The sequence below is a fragment of the Phragmites australis genome, chromosome 20 (assembly GCF_958298935.1).
Source record: "Phragmites australis chromosome 20, lpPhrAust1.1, whole genome shotgun sequence".
Lineage (NCBI taxonomy): Eukaryota > Viridiplantae > Streptophyta > Magnoliopsida > Poales > Poaceae > Phragmites > Phragmites australis.
This window is the reverse complement of record NC_084940.1, coordinates 3,405,464-3,430,990: the sequence shown is the minus strand read 5'-3', so window position 1 is coordinate 3,430,990 and position 25,527 is coordinate 3,405,464. Positions and strand designations below refer to the sequence as shown.

Here is a 25,527-nt window from a genome sequence, read left to right as displayed (position 1 = left end):
ACATGGCTACAACGAGTACACGCATAATAGCCGTTTGACGTAATGGAGTTCACGGTGGTGATATGTGAGGGTAGCAAAATATTATCCAGTGGCACATATGGGACAAGTACATTTTTGGTGGTTGAGAAGGGATTTTGATCTTTTGTAATGGCACACAAGGAATTTTCTCTAAAAAGTTCTCACAATACACTTAGGTCTCTTGGACTGCATCCATACTTATATTTAGCCATGTTGGCACTAACATCTTATCTTCCTCCTTGCAATTTTTTTTAGATCTTCTATTGTTTGGTCCCGTGGACGAAGGAGGTATTTCAATTAATGTTGCTTGCTCCTCAACTAGAAAATCCCCTGAAGGGAGCGCCTAAGCCGTCACTGCATGTAGAGCCTTTGAGGGCCCTTCGGAGGTCAACCGAAGCCGGTCGAGGGTGTGCTAAAGGTCCCGTCTGCGATAGACTTTCGGGGGCCAGACCGAAGGGGTGACGTTTATCGGAATCTGAGGATGGTGAAGAGTGAAATTGTAAAAATGTCAATGAACTTAGTAATGTACTGAATTGCCTTCGAATATATCAAGAATATAGCAGTTAGAGAAGAAATGTTGTAAATTATAACAGAAAGTTGTTAAGTACAGACTATAAATAGACCGTCACTGTACTTAAAATGATAATTGACATTAATGATATTGCACAATTTTTCATAAGCGTGCGCCACCGTAACAAACCTTCGGCTCCCTCTAAAGGGTCGAAGGCCCACCCCTGTGTTCGGTAAATAAGTCCCAACAAATATGATACTGATTTTATAGCAATTGACAGTATGTTATAAGAGAAAATAACGGTTAAAGTTTACTTTTGATGATTTTTTTAAAATAAAATACGTCTACATTCTTAAACAAAAGGAGTACATGTCTTTGAGTAGGGGATATTTCATTGGTCAAGAATGAAAATGTGTAACTAGTGATGAATTGATGTAGAAAGTGGGTTATGCATCATCAATTGATGGATAAAAGCCGGTTAACCGAATGTTTAGGACGGTCCCATAATTATGCATTAACGGGTAACATGAGTTAACCAAAGGATCTGACGGTCCCGCCACAGGCTCGAAATTTTCAAAACACGCATGTTCACAAAATTCGAATTTCAAATTGACAAACGAAAAAGGACACCCCCCATTCGTGGTTTCTCACCCACTCCTGCGGCCGTCAGCTCATTAGCCCACCTCTTCTTTAAGTAGCCACAAATCCCGCATCGTTACCGCCACCCTCTCCTCTCCCCCTCGCGCACACAACGCGGAGGCAAAATGGTGAGCTCTCAATCTATTACGTGCTTCGCAAGCCTGCGCTTGTGGGTGTGTGTTTGAGCGAGCGCCCTGAGCGTGGTTCTGCCGTTCCGATGCAGGTGATGGCTCAGAAGACGAAGGAGGCGGAGATCACGGAGCAGGATTCGTTGCTTCTAGTAAGTCTCCTCGCCCTTCCCCGCTTCGATTCCGTGCGATTTGGCTGGGTTCGGGCGGCTCCCCGCCGAGCGCATCGTCGTTTAGGTCGAGACGTTCCGCTGAGATTTTTGAGCGGCGTTTGCCCGAGGGTCTGATCGCGAGCTTGTTGGTTCGATTTGGGGTTGGTTCGAACATCGTCGTGCTAGCGTATCGAGTTGTTTTCCATTTGCGCGTTTTTTGGTGGATTTTGTCTCGGTTTTACCCGTTTCGCGTGTGGATTGGAGCGCATTTGGTGCTTGGGCGGTGGGATTTTGGGGTCTCTTTGCTAGTTTCTGCTTCCGATGTTTCTAATTGTCGGTTCGAATCATCAGTAGCTTTTGGATCGCTCAATCGAGTTGGCACCTAATTCTCTACACGAAGCACTCTCGAATATGGGTAAGTTTTTTCTGTTCAGATGGATTGCTTCACAATTACACAGGCGTTGCTCGCTCGCTCGATTTCCTAAGCTGATTCGAAAGCATCACTCCGGGGAGTGTTATCTACTAGATTCACTCGATTCCGCGTAGAATTAGTGCGGAATTTCTCCTGATTTGTGGTCTGATTTCTGCGGTTTCCAACATTTCTAGCTCTTGAACCGATCACATCGCGTTGTTTTTCTACTCGTCTGGTTGATTTCTGCAATTTCCAACATTGGGAGTCGGTCATTGCATCGATTTGGTTGTTGCGAATGCATACGGAACGGTTGATTTGCGTTTAGATTTGATCAGGCTTGAGCGTGGATACTACGTCCTAAGTCTCTATCAGATTGTTTTGCATACAAGCTTTGGATAAATTACTCCTTCCAGTGCCACAAACCATTTCTGTAGGAGCATCTCGAAATTGTCATTTAATTGAATTCTCACTCAGCTGTTGTTGATTAATTTAGTCTCCCATTGTGCTTAACTTCTGAAAATTTTGTAGCAGGTTTGGTATGTAGCCTTTCCACCTTCTTAATGCTGGCTGCATGTAGAATGGAGACACATTGATGTCTATTGGCTTGGCTATTTCCGAATTTGCTTTGAACAGCAACACGACTTTTATTTGAATTTTAGTTGGACAGTACCAGTTCCCATGGTTCCAGTTGATATCTATGCTTTAAATTATACTTTGGGTTCCGACCAAGCATGCAAGCAGTACGTAATTCTGCATTAGTTTTTGGGATCAGAAACACTTCTTCTATAGTTTCTAATCGGTTGTTGCCTTGTGCTATTCTACAGATCTTGAATTCTGTGTTGTGCCTGTGTGTATTTTATGAGCTTATGAAGCCTTTTTTAGCGTGCTTTTGAAAAATCAGAGGGACTTATTTTCAGGACCACAATCATATAAGTAATTTGCAGGACTCTTGGTTTGTTACAGTAGTTTCTTAAAATATCTGGGTGGTTTATTTCCAATTAGATAACTCTTTCTTGCCTTCTCCTATACCTCTTTGTATATGCAATTCGTTGCATTTTGCCTAGAATGTTTTGCTTTCTGTTACTTGATCTAATTTTGGTGTGATGCTATGACTTGCAATTACATAATGCTCTGGATCATTAGAACACAATTTACTCGCATGAATTAGTGCATTAGTTCACCTTTATATGTTGAATTTATCTATGGTATACATATCTGTTTGAACAAAACAAGTCCCTTGTACTTGGCTCAATCTGTGTTTCACTATTGAAAGACACAACTCATGTGATGTTTTTGGTCAACATTTGGTTCATTCTGAGTATTGTTTTGCCAGTGCCCCCAATTTGTGGTTAGTTGATGGGTCTTCAATTGCTAAAGCATCAAACTATTTCTTCCACTTTCTATCCGGTTTGATGAAATCATTACATAGCCCGATTTTTGTATGGATATTTTTTTATAACAGTTGTGTTACCTATATCAACAGACAAGGAACTTGCTCCGGATTGCCATATACAACATCAGCTACATCAGAGGCCTATTCCCTGAGAAGTACTTCAATGATAAGTCGGTTCCAGCACTAGGTCAGAGTTGGCTATAACGTCAAACCTAGTTTGTACATCCAAAATCTACAGCTGATGTGAATTTATTACCTCAAACGCCCTTTCACTGCTGCAGAGATGAAGATTAAGAAGCTGATGCCGATGGATGCCGAGTCGAGGAGGCTGATTGATTGGATGGAGAAAGGTGAAACATGTCCTGAGCTCATTCAATGAGTTCACTGTTTTATGATTACTACCTATCTCTTTTGCGTTCTAAAAAAACTCTTTGTTGTATTTTACTTGTTTTGGATATCAACATGGTCCCTGACACACATCTTTGACCATTATTTTTCTAACTGTACATGAGCAAATTACAATAAGAAAATCGAAGTACCTTTGATGAAAATTCTACTGACTTGTGTTCTAGAACAGATCTATTTTAGAACATAGGTAGTATGTGTGAAACTATTTTCTGATTTGTTTATTTGATCAACTATTGGAATCAAATTTTTAGGTGTCTATGACGCATTACAGAAAAAGTATCTCAAGACCCTTGTCTTTTGTATCTGTGAGAAGGAGGAAGGCCCGATGATTGAGGAGTATGCCTGTAAGTTTCATTTTGGGTAATTTGGTTAACTCGTAGAATATTAAGTTGGATTGCGGATCATGTGTCACAAAATTTGCTTATTAAGTGTCAATGTTTCCCTGCAGTCTCATTTAGCTACCCCAACACCAGCATGGAGGAAGTTGTGATGAACATGAGTCGCACAGGGAGCAAAAAGAGTAGCACTACATTCAAGTCAAATGCTGCAGAAGTGACTCCTGATCAGATGAGGTGCTTTCTTACCTTGGATGCCGATTTTCTTACATGACGTTGCAGTCTTCGTACAAAAGTAGTGTTGCATTCAGAATGTTATGATTGAAAGAAGTTGGCAACACAAACTTAGGACTCAAAACAATTCAGTATTCTGTTTTTCTTTGTGTAAGAGCAGGCTGAAAATTGCTATCTACATAGGTTTAAGTATCCATCTGTTGGCTATGATAAAAGTTCGCAAGTCTTTACAAACATGGATGGATTTATACTTTGACTTGGCTACAAAATTGCAATATTGAAGGTTGAGGTTGTAATCCTTGTAGAATGGTTCTTTCATACACCCCGCAGACCACTTCATGGTTTCCTGTTTGTTTGTACAATGTGCCTGTTAGGTGGAAAGTAACCATTGCTACCTATGATGGTCATATCCTGACATGTCCATGGTTTTCTTTCAGGAGCTCTGCTTGTAAGATGATCAGAACACTTGTTTCACTTATGAGGACCTTGGACCAAATGCCAGATGAGGTATTTTATACCCATTCTGTAATTTGTGTACAAACTTACTATTGGATTGTGCTGAGCTTATGCTGTGGTTTGTTTGTGTTCAGCGAACCATTCTAATGAAGCTGCTGTACTATGATGATGTCACAGTGAGTAGCGCCTTTTGTTCTGTTTATTTATTTAACTATCTTCTTTTGTTCTCAACATATAAGGAAAGAAATTGTCTTGTTTTATTTTAATTTGTTGGTAGAAGTTAACACAGTTTTTCCATGTTGGCAGCCTGAGGATTATGAGCCTCCTTATTTCAAGTGTTGTGCTGACAATGAGGCCATAAATATATGGAACAAGAACCCCTTGAAGATGGAAGTAGGGAATGTCAACAGCAAGCATCTTGTGCTAGCTTTGAAGGTAAAGGAGATTGAACCAGAAAGATTTTCAATATGGTTTCTCATTTAAGATGTTGCTTCTCACAGTTTGTTCTTTTATGCAGGTGAAGAGTGTCCTTGACCCATGTGATGATAACAATATTAATAGTGGAGATGATGGCATGAGCTTGGATAATGAGTCTGATCAAGATGATGACTTTTCTGACACTGAGGTAAAGACCAAACAGATTATATAATTTAGGATCAGTTTTAGTAGCATGGCCTTAATATGCACTCTAGTGTGTTGCTACTGTTAAGACACACTACTTGGTATCTACACAACTTTCATATTCTTACCCAAAGTGATGCCTGACATAGTCGTTAATTGTACTAGGTTCACCCATCTGAAGCAGAACGTTACATTGTTGCTCCTAATGGTAACATTTCTTCAACGATGTTCTTGTTGTGTTTGCTGTTTCTGGAGCTCATATAACTATTCTTGTAGATGGACATGGCAAAGGACAAAATACTGGTACAATCTCAGAAGGTATATTTGTTCATGGAGCTTCATTTGCCAGTGCATATATTTACTCTTTGCATAGAGAGCCAGATTACATAAATTTACTAATTTATTCAGAATTTCAGATGTCTTGGGCAATTCTGTATTGCATTTGTTCTTTTCTTGAAGTATATGTACATATTTGCTCTTCTGGCTTTGTATGCTTGCAGATGATACTCAAGATGTTGCTCATGAGGAAGAGCTAACTGCCCAAGTAAGAGAATGGATATGCTCAAGAGACACTGGAACTATTAATGTTTCAGATGTTCTTTCTAACTTCCCTGATATATCAATGGTAATTCTTGCTGCTAATCCATATACTGCGACATATTTCTAAGCGACAGACAAATTTGTTATAGTGCACCATTGCATATAAAACAAACCATGCCTTGATGCACTACACGAGTTGTATGGCCTGTTATTGACAGCTGCTTTCTGAATATTTTGCAGGAAATGGTTGAAGGTAATTAAGGAAACGAGTTCTGTCAGCTCATCGGATTGATCTTATAAAATTCAGGCATTCCTTCATTACTCTCATTAAGTCTTGAAATACTAGACTAATGGCTCACTTTTCAGATATTATGGAGAAGCTACTTAAAGGTGGTCTATTGTCCAGGGCAGGCAAGGATGGTTATACTGTTAACAAGGTCAACCTGATGAACTGCTTTGTTTATCAATATGCTATACTGTTCCTCCCTCGATTGCAAAAAAGCTACTCACTAACAATATATTTGAACGTTTTCAGACTGCTGATCTCAGAACACCACATATAAAGAAAGAGGTCATGCAAATTATGTCACCTGCTGAAGGAACCAAAACCAGCGGTGGTGATTTAATGTATATGAAGGTGAAAATTCTTTTACCCTTGTCTTCTTTACTTGTTTATGTATGCCAACTTCTGATATAATATTATATACAGGCATTGTACCATGCACTTCCCATGGATTATGTAACAATATCCAAACTTCAAGGCAAGCTGGATGGAGAAGCCAGTCAGAATACGGTCCGAAAGTTAATTGACAAAATGGTGCAAGACGGATATGTGAAGAATTCAACCAACCGAAGATTGGGTAACTTACTGAATCTATACTCAGAAAGTCTGAAATGCTTTTTTGACTTCTAGTCTTTCTCTATGTGTTTCATATATGTTGTTTACTGGTGAAGTTATGCAGCCAGTGGCATTGGAAATGACTTGAGTTCCAGGAAGTCGGAACTCATCAGTGCTATTAATCAATGCGATTACCTTCGCAAAAATGTCTTTCTAGTTTCTACACATGCTAAGATTAACCACAGATAGCCTTATAACTGCTTACCTTAGTCCCATTTTCTCCAAAGGTATAGAATGAGAACTCAAATAATCACTTTATGCACGGTAATCACTTACATTATTTGAAGAATTGCTGAACAAATTCCCTTGAGGTAGGAGTAGGATATATGTTTGAACAGAGATTATCTGAAGCAGACTTGTATGTGGAACTTAAGAAATATACATCCCTTATTCATCGCATGCTTCAGGAGTTGCAACTTGATCTATTGGAAGCTAATGACTGTTACGATGGCTGATCTTACCATTTTGTAGTCCCCCATACACTTTGATAAAAGCAATACTAATCGCTTAAAATCAATTAGCAAAATGGTATATGCTACTGCTACGTTATTGTACTGTAATACCCATTAACAACATGTGAAATCATCTAATTTTAATTTAACATATTGCTGTATGCTATAGGCAAAGCTGTTATTCATTCTGAAGCCACCAACAGAAAGCTCCTTGAGATAAAAAAGAAACTGGAAGGCAATGGAGGCGAACAAATGGTATCACATCATTTATTTCTATAAGATTTCCTTACGGCTTGAAGCACCAACTATTCCTTGCGGCATCATTCTACCATTCAGCAATGTATTCATGATGAAGTTAAAGTCTTGTTACACTATGCAGGCCATCGACACCAATGCAGAGCATGCTGAGTTTGAGCGCAAAGATGTTCTGAGTGGTAAGTGGTAACAGTAATACACATCTCCATGTTACTTTACCAACAGATTTGGCATTTCTTTGGCGACATTATGCTGTTGTCTAATGATCTTTTTACAGGCCATGAATTGAGAGATGGCTCCACAATGGGTTGTCTCCACTCAATCGGATCTGACCTTACCCGTACTCGGGAGCTACCAGAGCTGCAGCAGAATGTATCCATGCAGAGCGGGCAAGACGCTTCGGCCATGGAAAAGGATCCAAGCAGGACTCCCACAAGTTTGCGCGAGGTATAGCCACAGCATGATCTCCCAGTAGTCAATAATTGTTACAGCTGAGAGCCTTGACGGTCCTGGTCATAGAGTGAAGGTGATTGACTGATACTTCCTTGCAGCCGGTTGAACCTGTTTGTTCCCTGGAGAGTGGAGTGCTTGGACAGAGAATCAGAAAGTCGCTAACCGGTGCCGCTGAGATGCAATCTACCCAGGACAAGAGATCCGGCAGGAAGGCTAGCATGGTAAACTCGTCGTTTTTTCACTGAAATGAACTTACATCATGCATATATCAAGCCTGTCAATATCTACATGTTCATCTTATATCCTACGTTGGGTACTACTGCATGGCTTACGAACTGTAATTTTCCATGAAAATGCCGCAGGTGAAGGAGCCGATACTCCAGTACGTGAAGCGGCAAAAGATTCAAGCTCAGTGAGGTGGGGTGGAAGTCACAGGAGCAGCTGAGCTCGCTGCCCAGGCGAAGAAGTACATATCCTAGTTCAGGTGCTTAGACTTGTGCAGATAGATAGAACACTCACAGCAGATTCAGATCCTTGTTCCTATGGTTCGTAAGGTAGAGAGTTTTGTCCGTGTGGTTCGGCTACGCCTAAAGATGTCCAAATGGGCCGTGCCTACTGGGCCGGCCCGAGGCACGGCACTGTAGGCACGGCCCAGGCACGGCACGGCCCGATTACTGACGGGCCGGGCCGGCACGGCACGACGCCACGGGCCGTGCCTGGGCCGAGCGCGCGGCACGACGGGCCGGCACGGCACGGCCCGGTCAAGTCGGGCCGGCACGGGCACGGCCCAGCCCGGGCCGGCACGGCCCGGCACGGTCCGGCCCAGCACTATTTTCTATTTTTTTATTTATATTTTTAATTTTTTAGCTATTTTTAAATATTTTTTTATCTATTTTTAAATATTTTTATCTATTTTTTATATTTTTATCTATTTTTATATATTTTTTATGTATTTTTTTATTTTTTTAATATTTTTTATCTATTTCGGCCCGTCGGGCCGTCGGGCCGAAATCGTGCCCGGGCCGGCACGGCACGGCCCGGTCACCGACGGGCCGTGCCGTGGGCCGAGGGGAAGGCACGCGGGCCGGCACGGCACGGCCCGTTACTGTAGATGGGCCGTTTGGGCCGTGCCGTAGCCGGGCCGTGCCGAGTCGGGCCCGTGCCGGGCCGGCACGAACGGCCCATTTGGCCATGTTTAGCTACGCCGCTGTTCAGTCGAAGAAGTAGATATCCTAGTTCGGGTGCTTTTAGGTTCTTCCTGTGCTTGGTGAAGGAGAGAGTCATGTTCCTCTGTGAGAAATTATGCTGTTGTTTCAGATGAGGCTGCCTTTGACAACCGAAAAACACACCCGTTGATAGCTTGAAATGAGATGTGGTCATGCACTCACTGGATTTTTGTTTGTAATGAGGCCCTTTTGTTTGTTGGATCTGTTTAACTTCACAATGCAGCTAGACTTGCCCTTTTGTGAGCTGTGACAGTGAGGAGAGAACCCACTCCCGGAATACTGTTCACGCGTGGAGGCAGGCAGGCACGTACTTGTTGTCTGCCGTATGGTGAAAACTTTCTGCAGGACCGGCTCCGGGAAGCTAATTTTATATAATCTGTCTAGAAAGATTTTCATAATATTTTATTTATATTGTTTATTTTTTATCTAATGATTGAATTGAGAAGGAGAAAGTGAATATATATCATTATAAATGAGAAGATTTTTTATAGGATTAATTGTATAAAATTTGCTTCCAGGCTCTGGCTCTCTCTCAATATTCGGAAATCGATACGGCTGTCATGGATCGTGCTCAGGCCTTTAAGTTCCCCACGTGCTTTTCTGTTGCGGTACACCTGTGCTAATTGCTCCAGCTACGGTTGTGTTGAATGATTGGATGGATGGTTATGGCTCCTTGTCCGTATCCTAGTTATTGCCGTTGCGGTGTTCACACCTCCTAGAGTCCCGAAGTAATGGGATGTTGGCTGGCGCTGATCCCTTTGTTGCAGAGTCGCTGGTAGATTGGGAGTCTTGCGTTTCACTGCCATTACTTTTACCGGAGCTGGAGGCTCGTTTTGAGCTGAGCATCTGCTTTGCATGTCTGGGAAGCAAGATGGATTCATTCTGTTCTTTGTACCGGTTGTCCTGTGTTTGAATCCGGTGATGATAACAAGATCAAATTTTGGCAAGACAGATGGCTTCATGGAGCAACGCTAAAATCCATTGTACCACCTCATCAAGAGGAAAAAACAACTCAGTAGCACAAAACTAGCTAATGACATAGGGATTAAAACAGTACATAAAAAAATAACAACATCTACCTATATTGCTGAGTTAGTAGATTTGTGGTCACAACTTCAACATTTTAATCTCTCTCTGAATATTGCTGGCATCATCACTTAGAGGTGAACGACAAATAACTCCTACTCAGTAAAGTCGGCCTATCTAGTATAATTCAAAGGCTTATTAGTGTCTTTCACATAGAATATTATTTGGAAGGCCAAGATAGAAAATAAGTATAAATTCTTTGTATGGATACTGATTCAAAATAAAATTCTCACGGTAGATAACCTTGCCATTAAATGGTGGCCACACCAGTCTCAATGTGTCTTGTGCCAAACCTGGTCTGAGATGGTGGCTCACCTGTGCCTTGAGTGCCCCTTCACCATCTAAGTTCGATCGCAAGTGCTCTCCATGCTCCGCCTCCATTTACCATCACATGTTACATCCGTCAAATTCCTCATGTTACGAGATTGGTGGCTCGAGACATTGTAAGCCATGCTAATAATACGCTGAAGAGATCTCAATTGGGTTTTGATATATATAATGTGGAACGTTTAGAAAGAATGAAATCGACGCATTTTTCAAATTCGTCCAAACAAGAAAATGAGGTAACCCGACTCATTATAGATGACGTCAAGACAAGGTCGTGCACGATGTTTTCGGAGGGATAAGATGTTCATCTTGTTGTGTATTTTCTGGAAATTCTAATGTGTGGGCCGGTATGGAATTGCTGGACCGGGCTGGCTCTTTGGTTTCGGCCCAGGCCCATGTCACGGTTGGATATAAGCCGGCTGCTAGGGTTGCGGGCGGAGACTCCAGAGCTGTCTTTCCTTCTCCTCTTGGCTTCTGGCGGCGGCTGAACGACGGAGGCCGGATCCTTCGCTCCTCGTGGGCGGATAGGGTTTGGGCGGCTGTTGCCAAGTGGGTTGGTTCTGGATGCCGTCGGTTAGCAGGAGGCTGCGGGGGATTCGGAGGTATGGCTTCGGCCGAGTGATTGCCTTGGGGCCGAACTGGCTTATATATTTCTGCCCCTCTCTCTCACATGTTTTTCAGAAGATTTTGATCTCCTTTCTTGTCTCCCCTGTGTTTTCCTCTCTGGTGTATTGGCGAAATCGAGCTCGAGTTCAACTCGTTCTTATAAGCCGGTGCTCGGTCCTGAGGAAAATCTGGTTGGCGCTTTGGTGCTACACTGTCGAGGTTCGTCCGCACTGCAGTGGCCGTGCGGTTGAGGTCTTGTATCTCCGACTTCCCTCACATCGGCGCAGAAGGCAGGTGGTTGGATTTCTGGGTCAGCGGCACTTGAGCCGTGCCTTACCTCGATCTTCAGTTGTCTTCATCGACTTGCACTGTGAGCTGACACTTCTCCTTCTGTTTTGACTGTATGGATCCCTGATATACATGCTCTGTGATGATCTATTATATTGAAATTGTGTTAGAATTATGAGTACAATAGGGTTGATCTTAGTGCTCTGAGTAGAATGGTAGACAGTGCTGTGAGCTGATCTTTGTTGAGTGGATTTCAGTAAACTTTTGTTGAAACTGAATCCTTTGATACATCACTGTCGACAGCTAACAAATACCTGGACATGTTGATTGTTGGTTGAACTCAGTACTTCAGATTCCTGAGTCTGTTTGTTTCTCAGACTTGTCTGATATTTAGAAGCTTTGCTAGCCTCTGTTTAGAGAAATCTGGCTGTACTGAGTTCATTTTCGAATGAGATTTCTGTTTTGATAGCTCTGTTCAGGTATTTGTAGCCTTTAGAGCATTGAATACCAGGATCTTCACTAGGTGTTATCTCATATTCTAATTCAATTAGTGATATATTTAGCTGAACAGTTTGGGGGCAAATCTTCTTAGATTTGGGGCCAACTGTTGTAAATGATCTGAGAGCCATATATTCTGTATCAAGCTGATCAGTACTGTCTTAGTTATTTGTATCATAATTTCTGCTATTGCTTTCTGCAGCCTTATCAATTATGATCATGTTTTTGTTATATGGTTCTTGCTGGTTTTATTATTCTGGATATGTATTTATATGCTCATATTCTCGCACATATTACAACACATCTTACTGCTCTATTTATGCCCTCTGAATGGTAGGTTTTAAAGCTATAGAGGTTGTCTAATTAAATTTTTGTTCCCCTTCTCTTACTTCATTTAGACAGAACTCTTATCATTGCCCAAAAAAAAAAAAAATGCGGGAGTTCATTGTCTCAGCTGCCATCTCTTAGTCTTTGAGCCTAGCTTTGTTTGCCAGCTAGCCAAATTTGTTTGCTTCTTCATAACAAGGGAAAGGGCGAGGCGAGGCGAGGCGAGGCTTGTCAGAGGATCTAATTTCCAAATCCAAACACGCCCTGTATGAACAAGCAAATAAATAACGTAAGGATCCTTCCAATGACCGAGTTGGTCTGCACAATGCTGCAATGTACGTACTACGGATCTGTTTTGAACCCATGAGATTTCTTGATTTCTGTTCAAATTGATTTGGCTTTTTGAAAATCCTGTGGAACTTTGCGTTCAAAGTTCAAACAGGTATGATTTCTGATGGAAAAAAAAAAGCGCAGATTAGAACCTGTATAGAACTGGACAACTGGCCGCCCTCCGATTTGTCCTAGTCCAATTCTGCCCGCGTCCAAGCGGCTCGCCCGAGCGACCCAGCCGACCTCACAAATCGGCGGCTCGAGCCTGACGACCAAGCACGCAGGTGTGCGAGCCGACGATGCCGCCGAAGCCGGCGGCCAACCCGCCGCCCGCCGCCGCCGCTACCGAGTTCGAGTTCTGCGAGCTGTGCCGCCGCAACCACGACCAGGGCCGGCGCCACCGCTACTTCCCAGCGCACCGCTCCGCGCTTGCGGCCGCTCTCTCCCGCTTCCGCTCCAAGCTCTCCGACCTCCGCCAAGCCCTCCTCCACCCCGCCTCCTCCCCCTCCCCGCCGCGGCCTCGCCTTTGGTGCCCCTTCTGCTCCACCGACTTAGTCGGCCTCGACACCGGCTCCGCTTGGTACTTGCTGCTACCTGCTGCTTCTCGTACCCGCATGCCTAGGTTTTCGATTTGGATTTGGATGTGCTGGTTCTAGTTACAGTTTGGATCGCCCGATACCGATATAACATGTAATGTTACACCAGTGGTTTGAACTTTGGTACATTAGGTTATTGCTGTGTTGAAATTGTAGTAAGATTTTCGGAACAATGTAGACATACTGATGAGTGATGAGTTTGTGGGGAAAAAAGAGAGGTTTAGTTCAGTTTTGTTCTATCGCAGTAGCAATGCGATTCACCATCTCGCAAGCGAGGGACACCTGAAGGGTGTGAAGGATTTCCTGCGGAAGCACGGGGGAGGGATGGATCAGGTGGATTCGCTTAGGATTTCAGAGGACGAGGTTGGTAAGGTGCGTCTCTATACATTCATCTTTCTGTGGTAGGATTTAGGAATCAGATGCTGTATTTTTCTTGTCAATTTAGTCATGTCAAAAGGTCTATTTAGGTATGCTGTTGAGTGTATTAGTGTGTGCCCTGGCAGAATGTTATGGTTCCTGCTTATGCTGATCTTTCATTTTTTTTTCCAATTTCAGTGGGAAAAAGGATGTGAATCCTTGAGTACAGGAGCAAAGACTGTGACTGAAGGGCTGATTGGACGAACTCTGGGGCCGATGAAAGATATCCGAAATGAATCTACCACTGACAATTTGCATAGTTTTGCACAAACCGATATCCTATCTTTTAGTAATACTCCATCTTATGTTGTTATGCCTTTACAAAGTCCTACCAATGGGGCGTACCACCCTATTAGTACAGTGTGTCATGGAGCTTCTGCTTCTGGAAGTGTTCTTTATTCTGCTCCATACGGAACTGTTGGTGTGCCCATCACACCTTGGGGATCGGCCAAAACAAATGAGCAGCAGGATGTGCTGACTACAAACTTGTTTTACAGTACTGGTCCTGAAATGAAATGTAGGAGTAAGTGTTAAAATTCTTGTACAATTGTTGACCTATTATTTGTATGATATTGTTGCTTGGCTGGTACTTGACTAATTCTATTTCCTTATGCAGGTCATCAATCTACTATCCTCAGAAATGGACCAAACCCATCAATTTCTTGTTCTGTACATGTAAGTATCTATCACGTGTGCACACTGCACACACATGTCCATGCGACAAGCAAGAAATAATTCTGTGAAAAGATGACAAATAATCTTGCGATGCTTCTACATTACTGTGGCTCTCTGATTAGATATTTGAAATACTGATAACAACTGAAATGAGTTTTTTCCATTTACACTAAAGAAAAGGTAATCCTAGTAAATGACTAAATTTTGTGAGAAGCAGGAGTTTAGGTATATCAAATCTCAATGGCAGGAAAGCTAAACAAAGGGAATATGTCATAAATTTTAAGCAGTTAAGGGCCTGTTTGTTTCAGCTGGAGATTGTGAAAAACAGCTTATAGATTTTGGATTGTAAGAAATTGGATTGTACAATCTGCAGAAGCTGGTGGAATTTGGATTGTTGGATTTTTACAATCTGGAGGCTAGATTGTTACAAGCTGGATTACAATGAGTGCATGTTTGTTTCAGCTTGCAGATTGTGAATCACAATCCACAAGCTCTAGCTGAAACAAACAGGGCCTAAGCCACGCCTTCTTTAGCATCTAATTTGAGTTTCTCATCCTTGTAGGTTTTGCTCAATTTGCACTTTTTGCAGTGTACTGTTTCTGGTCTAGTTATGTCAGTTAGTTACTGTTGTAGTGTATAATTTCTAATTTGTTTTCATTATGGTATGGTCTCATTATTTGAGTTCTGAAAATATGATTTTACCTTCCTAAGTTACAGATTACCATCTCAGTTGGCTCATGAATTAGCTCTGTGATGCATAGTTGGTCCACTATATTCCAGGTCTCTATGAAATTGCCCATCGGAAATGCTGTCGTTATGTTAGCAAAACTTGCATAGTGTTGTGGTTTACGAAGAAAGGTTTTTCTTTTGTAAGTTTTGGGGAAGGTCTTTCTTTTGTTAGTTTTGGGAAGTTCTTGTATCCTAAAGGAAGCAATATATGCCTAAGTCTTTTGATACAGAAGTCTGTGTAGCCTAATGCTCTGCTTTTTATGTTTATTCTTTGCAGGTTCAACAAATCCACTCTGGAGGTAATTTCAATAAAAGTATCAGATGCATTTGCTAGTATATACATTTTCTTGCTGTGAATTTTGTCAAAAATACTTACTAGTCTGAATGTGAAAAATAATTGCATTTTTATCAAATGGAAGCAATTTCTTTTAATTCCCTTTTGCTCCTTGCATTGACGCAATATCATTCCTTTATAGGCTCAAAAGCAAATGTGCATACTGGTGCTCCTCCTCCTTGGTTAGAAGCTAGCGAGAATGATCCAAAAAAATTGACGCTCAGCAGCTCCCCTCATTCGTCTTCTAAGAAAGGAAAATCGAGGAAACTTAACCCAAAGCGGGTTGGTGCTGCATGGGCAGAAAGAAGGAGAGCTGAAATGGAAATGGAGAAGCGAGGTGAACTTGTTCCAGAAATATCTGACTCTAGTTGGCTCCCTAATTTCGGTGGTGTCTGGCAATCTGGCACAAGGAAGGAATCGAGGAAAGAATTTGAGAAGAACCATAAGCTTCATGACAAGAAAAGCAATCATGAGTTATCCTTGGAGATAAAACCTTATGTCAGCAAACGGATGGTAAATGTGATTCTCAATTCTCCATACTAACTTAACCTCAATTTTGCGTTTTTGTGTTCTACCACGTTTTTGTGTTCTACCACCTTTTGAGCCAATTGTTTCTGACTAACTGTGTCATTTTTCAGCCTTTTATATCATTGAGGCTATGTATTGTGTTTTTGTGTTCTACCACCTTTTATATCATTGAGATAACTTAGTTCTGTTTACAGCTGGAAATAGTGATATTTCCTGTTACTGTAGGGATGTCAGCCTTCAATATGCATATGCTATAGTTATTTATGTTTCTTTATTTACTGCTTTCAGATTATGCATTTGAATGTATTATATATAATTCTTTACCTTTTCTCTTGCAGCGTGTAGGTTCTGATAAAGCTGAACAACCTAACCTTCTGGAGCAGTAAACAGATGTAAAGACCGATTGCCAGATGTTTAATTTTTCTAGCTTTCCAATAATAGAAACGTTACAGCAAACTTTGCACACGCAATTCAATGTCATCAGCAATCAATGTGATATTGGGTATTGGTACTACTAGCCCCTGAACTTTTGGAATGATTGCACCTCTTGGGTCTGTTTATTTTGTTGGAGCACTATAGAACAGCTGTTCCTGACTTTTGTTTACTGTTTGGCTTTGCATGGCAGCATGTGGAGGTCATGGTTCTCTGTAGACGAGCAGCTGTTGCGCCGCTCATTGCTTGCACCATGGCAGCACGTCTGGAAGATCATTTTTAAGCTGATAATTTGCGGAATGCCAAGCAAGTCTCGAGAAGATGGCTAGTATTTTCTCGGCAAGAAGTTTTGTCCTGTGAAGTCTTTGCAGAACATTGGTTGGCGGCTTGGTGCGTCCAACAATGTGGCTGCTAGGCCGTTCCTGCCTTCCGATCCGAACAATTATGCATGGCTTCACTAACAGAAGAAGCCGGCAGCTTGGACAAGTGACTGTGTCTGATCGGTACCGAAAGTTTGACTTCGATAGCCTGTTCCCGTTGGGCACGATTGGAGCAAAGTGATTGGATTTTCCTGGATTTGCTTGCTTGCCAGATGATGTGTGGCGGCGCGCTTTTTTCATGCGGTGAAATGCTTTTTTTTTTTTTTTGCTGACCTGACTATCAGTGGCCTATATAGCCTTTTGACCGAACGAGAGAAACCATTGCAAGCAACCCGAACGTCAAGGATCACCAGCAAGCATCATCTTGGTGAATAGTTATCCCCTTTCTTCATGATGTTAATGTTGGCTGTAATCGTAAAAGAGCCCAAGTCTCACAAGGTCACACGAAGAATGCACCCACGAAGTATTTTTCTTCAACAAAAAAATAAAACAATCATTCCTGCCCTGGTTTTGGACGTGCACGGAAGGAAAGATGCTGCTGCACAAAACATCCAAAACGGAAACCATGCTGCGTGCTATAGCTCTGTGCGGTGCACGAACTTGACGACACCTTTCTTTGCAGAGATTTCGTCACTGAAGCTGCTGGCGAAGTACACCAGTGCTTGCTCCTCTGCCAAGCACAATCCTCCCTGTACAGTAGGAGAGGAAGCTCTCACTGCCAAGCTAAAAACGTAACGGCTGGGAAGGGGCTCCAACCCTCAAACGGACCATAACAATTTTTTACCATGGATGGCAGACACAAAGAAGAAGAGAGAGAGAGAGAGAGAGGGAGAGAAGAAATGTCTTCCAGAAAGACGAGGAAGAAGAGGGAGAGAGGTGATTAATGAGCCTCTCGTCCTGGCTCCTCTGCATCCACCTCTGCATCCACCGCTGCGCACGGGGGACTAAAACGAAGCTGCGATGCGGTCCCGGCTGTAAAAGACGGCGACGCGAGATGCCCCCGATGCTAACGAAAACGATCAATCGATTTGGTCGATCGCCGTCACTGGCAACCGCAAGGTGAAAAATGCATGCAGAGCCACGAGAACGCGAGAGACGCCGTGCTGTGGCACACTTCCCATGGGTGAGACGTGATGAGAATGCTCCTTCGCTACAGCGAGCCTGTACGCCCACACGTCGTTCCTCTCCTCTCTCATTTTCTTCTCGAAGGCGAAGGGTTTAGGAAAACATGGCAGTCATATCGCAATCCTTCTCCAGTACTCTCTCATCGTCTGCACTGCCATCGTCCATGCTACTAGCATAGAGCTAGTTCCTGTCATCTCGTGGTCCTCTCCCCCGCCATCCATCCGTCCATCGGTACATTGAAGGCAAACAGGAGCCGTCTGTCTCCTGCAACAGTGGGAAGCAATCCAACTGTCCATTGATGAGTCGGGAGCCCACTTGCGCGCCATCATATTTCGATCGCCTCCCCTCACTGGACGCGTGCATGTGTGTGCCGTTCCGTATTCATTTCGCCCCGCGGTCACTAACTCGTATGGCGCCGTAGCGGTAGCTCTAGCTACCACCATGCTTTTTACTACTAACTTTATTTTTAAATAGATATCATTATAAGAATTTAATTTTTTTCTTAAATAAATATCGTTTTAGGTTTTTAAGTGGTATTTTATTAGAGTAACCATATTAAAAACTTAAAAAGTGGAGTTTTAATTAAATGAGTGTGGTGGATTAATGACTTATGTGTTATTGATTAAATATTGAAAAATCGAGAGAAATAAATATATTATAAATAAATAAAATTATTGTAATCTTGTTTTATATAGCGAATACTAAAACAACATCTAAAAGAGAACATAGGTGATATTACTCTCACGCCAGAAAAAGAACCTACTCGATCTCAAATTACTACCGGTATGTTATTTACCTCCATGGTAAAATTGGAGAGGTTGCTTGTTGCACGAGAAGTTCTAATATTTGGCAATTAACTCTGTTTCGCGGATTCGAAACGTCTCACGTTTGAATTGTATTTGAAACTGTGTATATAATATTGCGGGCGTGTCAGTATACAGAGTATACAAAAGATAGGATACAATGTAATAGAATTGTAACTTTATTCATTCATATCGAATTCATAAAGTACATCTTTCGATTACAATTATTTTACTCCTCAAACGCACACGCTATCTGACTTCTTATATTCCTCGGTGATCGTTTCATCTTTGGTTCCTGGAGCTTCGCGAAGTCTCCGGTTAATTACGCCCATCTTCGGGCTACCTCCGATTAAGCTGCGCTGACGGTCGTTGTATTCAGGTCGTCTTCGAGTCTACAAGGCTGTAGTCACACGCAACAAAGACCAAGCAAAGTAAGCGTTAGCAATAAAATACGGTAAAATACGGGACAACAGTCTGGCATAAGCTTTTTGGACTATTTATGTATCCCGAATCATCATCGGCCACGTAGGCCTCAGAATTATGTTTTTATGAAGAGGTGGGCTAGGAGCGCGGCACGACGCGTAGCTTCGACCGAAAGCAGCAGCATGGCCACAGCCGGGAGCTCCGACGCCGTGCTTGACTCACTAGCTCCTCTTTGAGCCTCGGACTTGTCCTCATCGGCCGTTCCGAAGGCAACATGCCGCAAAGGCGAAAGCCATAGCACCGAACATCCTTAAAAAGGATTAGGTCTCTGGCAATAATTTTATACTGGGGCAACCAAACAAAGCCCTCCTTTCGTATTCTTTTGCATTACATGATTATCACGAGGCAGCAGCCATATCACCGAACATCCTATAAAAGGATTAGGTTTCTGGCAATAGCATAAATCAGTATTGGGGCAACCAAAAGAATACCCACACTCTGAATTTTCTGCAACACACGATCACTGACAAGCAGTAGTCATATGAACGCAAGCCTCATGGCACGACGGCCAGACATCAGTGCATAGCATCACCATCATAGAGAAGGGTAGCACCAGGCCACCACCACTCGGCTAAGAACAGGAGGAGGAAAGGAGAGCCTCAGTTTTAGCATCATTGGCGGTCTCCGAGCACGACGGCACGAAGGCCGAGCTATCACAGAACATCAGCATGAAGCATAGCGGCCGGGCCTCAGGTTTTCATCACCGGCCAATCGGACCCGCAGCATCACATCAGTGAGCACCAAAAGCAGGAGCACGCCGACGCGAAGGCCGGGGACAAGCGTAATTGCAGCAGCAGCCGGGCCAAGGTGAGGCACAAGTGAGGCATTAGCACGAAGGCTGAGCACACAGAGAGTCAACCGGCCGGGCATAAGCAGGACACCACGGCGAGGGGCACGACGGCTCGAAGGCCGGGCTTCAGGACGAGCACAACGGCGTCCAAATCTAAATCATGATCATAGCGGCACGATGGCAGCACTGTCAGAGGCTCCCCGACTTTGCTTTACTGCCCAAGGGGCAAACAAGGGGTCAGGCTAAGCATGGTGCAGCAATCGGCCGGCGACGGGCGGTAGTACCACAGCACGATGGCCGGGGACAAGCGCAAGCACGACTGCAACGCGGTCCGGCGCATGGCACAAGCACACGGATCCGGCATAAACTGAAAGCTCATCAGGACGGCACGATGGCCAGTCGGCGCACCACAAAGCAAACGGACCGAAGAGAGGATTGAGGTTAAGGCTCACCAGAGAGGGAGGCATCGGCCACAGGCCTCCGGCCAGTCAACATGGTTGATGGAGAGCAGGATGAAGGCCGATGATGCCGAACTCGACGGTGGCAGCGATGGGCCAGTGCGACGGCAACACGAATCTGGCGACGGCGACCCCTGGCGATGATTTCGCACGGTGGTTCGGCGAACACCAATGACGGCAAAACCTTGGCGCGGCAGGGCTTCCGCTGAACTCCAAAAATTGATCCCCCTTCCCGGGCACCCCCTCCCTGCCTTTTATAGATGTGGCCCGGGGTTCCCACGGGAGGAGATAAGAGCATGTAGCTGGCCCAAACTCGCAGAAATCGCGGCGGCCGAGCTCATCCGAAGCAATCCCCAAACCGATTTGAAATCGGGGGAAGAGATAGAGATAGAGTCCAACCGAACTCGCCTCAATCCGTTGAGGATCAGAGGGTGAGGCTTGGCTTAGGGGCAGCGCAGCTCGGGCGGGCTCGAGCCCAGGGGCATGGCCGAGGAAGAGAGCAGCGGCGCGGCCCGTGGACCAGGGGGCAAAGCGGTGCGGCACAACAGCTTGGTGCGGGAGAGGATAAGGAGAGGGGGGCAGGTTGCGGCTGGGCCGGCGTGGCCGGGCGCATGCGTGGCGGCGCTGCTCGGGAGCGCGGCGCAAGAGGAGGCGACGGCGCGTGCGAGGAGGGTGGCGGCGGATGCAAGGGAGCGGCTCCCTCTCTTGGCTCGCCCGAGTGGATAAGGAGAGGGGCAGGGGAGGAGAAGACGGGCCGGAGGAGAAGAAAAAGGCCGGGCCGGTCGAAACAAAAGGGGCCGGCCAGGCTTTCTCCCCTTTTTTTTTCTTTTTTTCTTTTTTTTTCTTTTTTTATGTATATGAGTGTGTATATTCGTATGAGGGTGCAAGTGTACGTCAAAATGGCATCATACAAACTCCATGCTCACGAGGGGACAGCAGTACAGCACTACTCGTAAATATTACCTATGTTTGGAAAGCCAAAATCTCCTTGAAAGTTTAAATCTTTATGTGGTTAATAAAGCAAAATGATGTGCTCACTAAGGATAACTTGATGAGAAGGAAATGGAGCTACTTTTGTACACAAAATGAGACCTATCAACATCTCTTCTTTTTATGTCCTCTTGCCAAGGTTGCTTGGGGGTGTTATCTCTACTTTTGTTGGGGCAACACCATTTATAACTCACTGTAGCAATATTACAGATGGATTGATGAAAAATTTGTGAATGGGAAGCCTTTTGCCACGATTGGTTTAGCTTTCATCCATAAGACTTACTTTGATATAACAAAAACTCCCACATGATCCAAGTGATATTATTTTCTATGCTGTTTTTTTCTTCTTCTGAAAACATGAGCTGACCTATTAAATGATATGAGTAAAGGAGAAGGAGCTTATGCGAGTGCCCAGGGGTTGCTGAAAACTGTGAACCAACTCTTGTCTGCGAGGCGTCAGGCTCAATCCCAATCTGAAGGCCAGCTGCTGATGCTTCCCAGCCCACCCCACGATGATGATGACCAGCAGCAGACATAGGAACGTGAAGACTGAAGGATGAGATGGCTGGTTGACCTTTCAGTATTCGTCTGATGTGCTTCTTTTGGCCGGATGAAAACTTGTTTTGAACCTAGTTCTTCTTTCCTTGCTATGTTTGATGAGTCTGGCTGATGAAGTCTTAAGAACTGTTAGGCTATGGGTGTGCTAGTCCCTATGGCTACTGGCAGTGAACTTCTCTCTTTTTTTTTGTCCTTTGTTGTTGAGACATGTTTATTTAAACTTTTACTTTTGGCTTTTCTCAAAAATTATGCTTTTAGTTTTTTTTAAAAAAAACTACCTTTAGATTTTAATTATTAGTTTTTATAATAATTTTTTAACTTCTTAGCACACCACTTCATAGAAAAACTATTCTTAACTAGTTTTTCAGCTTCTGATTCATTTCCTTAGAACCCTGCTTAGGATTTCTCATAAATCATTTTTTTTAGCAATTCTGTTTGTTTAGACTTCTGGCAGTAGAAAAAAACAGAAGCAGAAACACAAACAAACAGATCCTCAGTCTTTCGATCTATGCACTCTGGATGTAAGGCACAAATATTCTATTATCAAAAGTAATGGAAATGAGTTCCCTCATTACCCAAAAAATATAAATATTAGCGGCATGCATGCAAAAAAAAGTTTAAAATTGAATTGTAATGATGTGTGTGTATACACACACACAAAGAGTCTATTCTACGCCTAGCTGTAACAGTGAACTACGTTGCGCTATCCTCAGTTGTTGTAGCTACCTTCGCACCACCCCAGTTATGGCTAAGAAACTAGTCAGTTACGATGACACATATATGTGAGTTACGATCACATGATAAAAAGTGTATAATTATGAGAAATATTGTAATTTACTCCTGTATTACCCCTAGTTATGACTAAGAAAATAGTCAGTTACGACAGCACATATAGTTGAGTTACGATCATATGACAAAAAGTCAGTTACGATAGCAACTATACTGCTTTTTGGATCGTAACTGGGTGTGCGCAGAGGTGATCCAGTTGCGATCACAGTTACAACTAAGAAAATAGTCAATTACGACAGCACAAATAGTTAAGTTACGATCACATGACAAAAAAGTCAGTTACGATAGCAACTATACTACTTTTTGGATCGTAACTGGAGGTGTGCGTAGAGGTGATCTAGTTGTAACCATATGACAAAAAGTACATAATTACGACTAGATAAGGTACACAGTTACTACAATATATATTTGTAGTAACTGACATATCTTGTGAGTTGTAACTATACCATTTTTTATCATAACTACGGAGTAACGAAACTACAGTACGCCTAGATATATATATAGTCTATTATACGTCTAGATGCACTGTAATTTTGCTATTGTGTCATTTTCTAGTTACAACTATAAATTACAATATGCTAGGTAAACCAGTTACAACCGCACGTCTAGAAGTGTATAAGTGTATAATTGCAACACGATAAGCTAACAAATTACGTTTAGATTGTACTACGATTATAATCGTGTTCTTTAGGTTGTACATCATTAGACAATAAATTCATTAGGAGTTATATTCATCCATAACGCAATGACAGCTTAATGTTTTTTTATTTACTTCTAATCGTAACTCTACTATTTTTTAATTATAACTAAAGATGATGCAATAGTAACTGGGGTTGAATCTAGAAACATTATATATATATATATATATATATATATATATATATATATTTCCAGTACTGGTCTATCTACCAAACAAGAAATGAGTTGGAGCAAGTTAGTTCAATTTTGGCGCGAGAGTACTTAAGCAGTACTGTTGTCTAATCTCTATGATGCCCGCGGTTTAGGGCTTTAGGCACCAACCGTGAGGTACGTGGATAAAGATTTCCATTTCGTACAAGCCTTAGCTGGTTTGTTCTTCATTGGCACCTGCGTGATGTCTTTTTTTATAACTGCATTGGTACTGTACATTAAGTTGCTTGCTTGTCCAATCCGCAATAATTACAATCACACGGGGCGAAGCTATAAAGAAATTGATGATAATACACATATATAATTTTAAAGTGATATTGTCAATTTTAACTATTTTAGGTGGTCAAAATAAGCTGCTTAATGCTTTAAAAAATATAGCCTAGCAACTGTGCATCACCTGACTCAATATGGCTTCGAATCGATGGTCTAACAGTTAACAGTTGATGTTGGTCACACCTATGTTCCTGACAATTGGCATCAGATTCACACGCATAGAAAAATCGATGGACAAAACATGCTGTACTTGTTTGGTTGGGCCATATATAGGCGTATAAAATCGCAACCGTGTGACCACACCACGATGCGCCAAAATCCTACCAGTTTAAAACGTCGAAAGCACAAACTGGTCATTTGGGAGCGACATTCGTCAATTCAGAAAGACTTTTGTGAAACATGCATGACTTCGTGTTTGATTGAGCAGGAAGGAAACTGGTACTTCACATGGTGGACTTGGTAGTAACTCATGCTCCAAAGCCTCAGCAGTCAGCACGGTTAACTTGGAGCTTTGGAGAACACTGCATGAGTTGAATTCTAAGACTTTGCATCCCCACATGTTACTGTGGTTCCAAACGCTCGTAAATTTTTAGGCATGTGTTTTACGGTCTGGGACACGGGAAATCTTAAAGTTTCTAAAGCAACCCCTCCTGTGTCATTATTGGTGTTCTTTTTATTTGAATTGCGACCACAGATCCGTGGAATTGACAGGTGGTCGGCGGGAAATACAACTTTGCATCCTCTTACGCATTTATGATCTGTCTCGACTATTCATCTCTCATATAATACATATCAACATGCTGATTCTTCCACCCGCTCTATGATTTTTTTTCATCTATATTTTCAATATGAATCTTAACATAAATAAATGGTCTTGATAAAATATATGTCGGCAGGGCTAGTAAATGGTCAGCGGAAGTGCACAACCGCAGTGAATATGAGGCCAGTGTCATAAAAGGGGAAGGGGCCAGTGTCCGTGAAGAAATCCTAAAGTGCAACCGAATGAATGATGGTAAAATAGGGGGAAGGGATCAGTGTCTGTGAAGACATCCGAAAGTGCAACCTAATGAATGTGCGTAGTTTATTTATCCATTAGACTATAATACATTTTTACCTATTAGACTACAATATATTTAAAACACTAATGACTTTTTAATGATATCTTTTTCCAATATATCTCGCTACGGTGACATACCGTTTAATACTTAATAATGCACAACGCGAACTAAAACAAGAGGACAAAGGAGCAAAGGAGGAAACATGGTATAGCCAATCAATCATTCCCTTCCCTCCTACATGTTTTGCAAAATAAAGGCCACAAAGTGCCCTATCATGATAGTGCAATCTTTCACCTATCATCCCTACATTCGTTTCTTTTTATAGAGCCATTGATCCTACATATACAAGAAGTGAACTCCTAAAAGGAGCAAACAAACAAACCGGCCAGCCCCATGCCCTTGAGGCCACACAGGTCAGGATGCCATAGATTCCCTTCTGAACAAACAAATCCCCCCCCCCCCCCAATTGCACACACAAAACTTTTTTAGTGCACAAAACCACTTCATTCTCATGAAGTTGTGGTGCCACCAGTGGAGACAAGCTGATGATATGTAAATAAGATTGGTCTAAAAAATGTGTACTTGTTTGTGATGGAGAAATGGACCA

The 25,527-nt window shown here is 42.8% G+C and overlaps 1 protein-coding gene across 1 annotated transcript; it reads left to right on the top strand.

The window, feature by feature from the left end:
- The first annotated feature begins 1,233 nt into the window (after positions 1–1,233).
- LOC133901735 (meiosis-specific protein PAIR2-like) lies at positions 1,234–16,432 on the top strand. The gene is made up of 29 exons (XM_062343202.1): positions 1,234–1,296; positions 1,392–1,448; positions 3,344–3,440; positions 3,535–3,603; positions 3,913–4,005; positions 4,110–4,233; positions 4,668–4,737; positions 4,821–4,862; positions 4,993–5,121; positions 5,204–5,311; positions 5,473–5,515; positions 5,584–5,625; positions 5,808–5,932; positions 6,088–6,100; positions 6,214–6,284; positions 6,383–6,484; positions 6,557–6,707; positions 7,367–7,452; positions 7,577–7,631; positions 7,730–7,899; positions 8,004–8,126; positions 8,268–8,291; positions 12,983–13,173; positions 13,435–13,561; positions 13,745–14,129; positions 14,223–14,281; positions 15,288–15,309; positions 15,487–15,857; positions 16,211–16,432. Exons 1-29 carry the CDS (start codon positions 1,294–1,296, stop codon positions 16,256–16,258), a joined length of 3,000 nt encoding a protein of 999 aa, XP_062199186.1. The 5' UTR covers positions 1,234–1,293; the 3' UTR covers positions 16,259–16,432.
- The last annotated feature ends 9,095 nt before the right edge of the window (positions 16,433–25,527 follow it).